This window comes from Penaeus monodon, chromosome 29, assembly GCF_015228065.2.
Source record: "Penaeus monodon isolate SGIC_2016 chromosome 29, NSTDA_Pmon_1, whole genome shotgun sequence".
NCBI classification, from domain to species: domain Eukaryota; kingdom Metazoa; phylum Arthropoda; class Malacostraca; order Decapoda; family Penaeidae; genus Penaeus; species Penaeus monodon.
In genome coordinates, this window is record NC_051414.1 from 11,127,835 (window position 1) to 11,128,907 (window position 1,073).

The 1,073-nt window shown below is 36.2% G+C and overlaps 1 protein-coding gene across 1 annotated transcript in view; it reads right to left on the reverse strand.

Annotated features, from left to right (window-relative positions):
• Nucleotides 1-1,073, reverse strand: part of LOC119591957 (nucleoside diphosphate kinase 6-like) — a gene marked incomplete at its 5' end in the record, with an annotated part of 3,233 nt that overhangs the window by 795 nt on the left and 1,365 nt on the right. The window contains 1 exon segment of the mRNA XM_037940710.1: nucleotides 635-795. Within this exon segment, the coding sequence (XP_037796638.1) occupies nucleotides 635-795 (161 nt within the window).

A 1,073-nucleotide genomic window follows, 5' to 3' on the forward strand; every position in this document is an offset into this window, starting at 1 on the left:
CTTTAAGCCTTTGACAGTAACAGGCAACTGTAGTTGCAATTCTAAACTATTATTCATGACAGGTTAGGTGACTACAGTCACCTAACCTACTAACATGACAGGCTAGGTGACTACAGTCACCTTTGAAAAACTTTACTGTGTTCCTGGCCCGTGGGTTTAATACCCCTGGCCTGTTTTGCCTAGGTATAAGTTGCCATCTGTGTCCAGGAAGGCAGGAAAATGACAAGTGACAATCAACTGGCTGTTCTGACTGATATGTACTAACTCATAGCACAATAAATCATGAATTCTTGTGAAAGATAAGTTGGTTTTCAAACATCATCATACTTTTGAAAAATGTTTTTGTAAACAGTGTGTAACTATAACTCGTCTGGATGCAAAAATAAACATGCAAAATTAGATTTTTTTCATATATTTCATACATAAACACTTTTACAGCCAAGCATAAATAAAGCATAAATAATCTTTACTTATTCCCAACAACAAAAGAAGCAATAATGTTTTAGTAAGCACTTTCATTTTTTTACTATAAAAGTTTAAAAAATTGAGAAAATAGTAAACTAAAAAGTTTAAATACACAGTAAACAGTCCAAATATAGACTTCACAGCCATAAAACCAACAAAAATGAATTACCTGAACCATGAGTGGAGTTTCTTGTGTCCGTGAGCCCATACAAGCCACGCAGAGTGTGTGGTGCCTCGTATTTTGTCTTGTACACTTTGGTGGGACCCATGAGTGCTCTCCAGTGCTTGATGGCATCCTCGCGGGCAAGAACAAGGGCATGGGTTGGTCCACTGTAAGGAGGAAGAAAGTGACTACAGCTTCTGGACAAGGTGGCAAGCATGTGCTTAACATGGATTTCTATCTTTTTGGTATATTAGAAAAAAAAAAGGGAAACAAATCTCTTTCACTGAACTAGATGAAAGAAGCTGCAATGAGACAAACTAGGAAGATTAAATCAACAGTAATAAAACACCCCAACACATATAACATTTATATGAGAAATGTACTGATGTACTGATTTGGTAGCTTGAATCTGTTCTGATAATATTCATTCAACTTAAAATGAGGC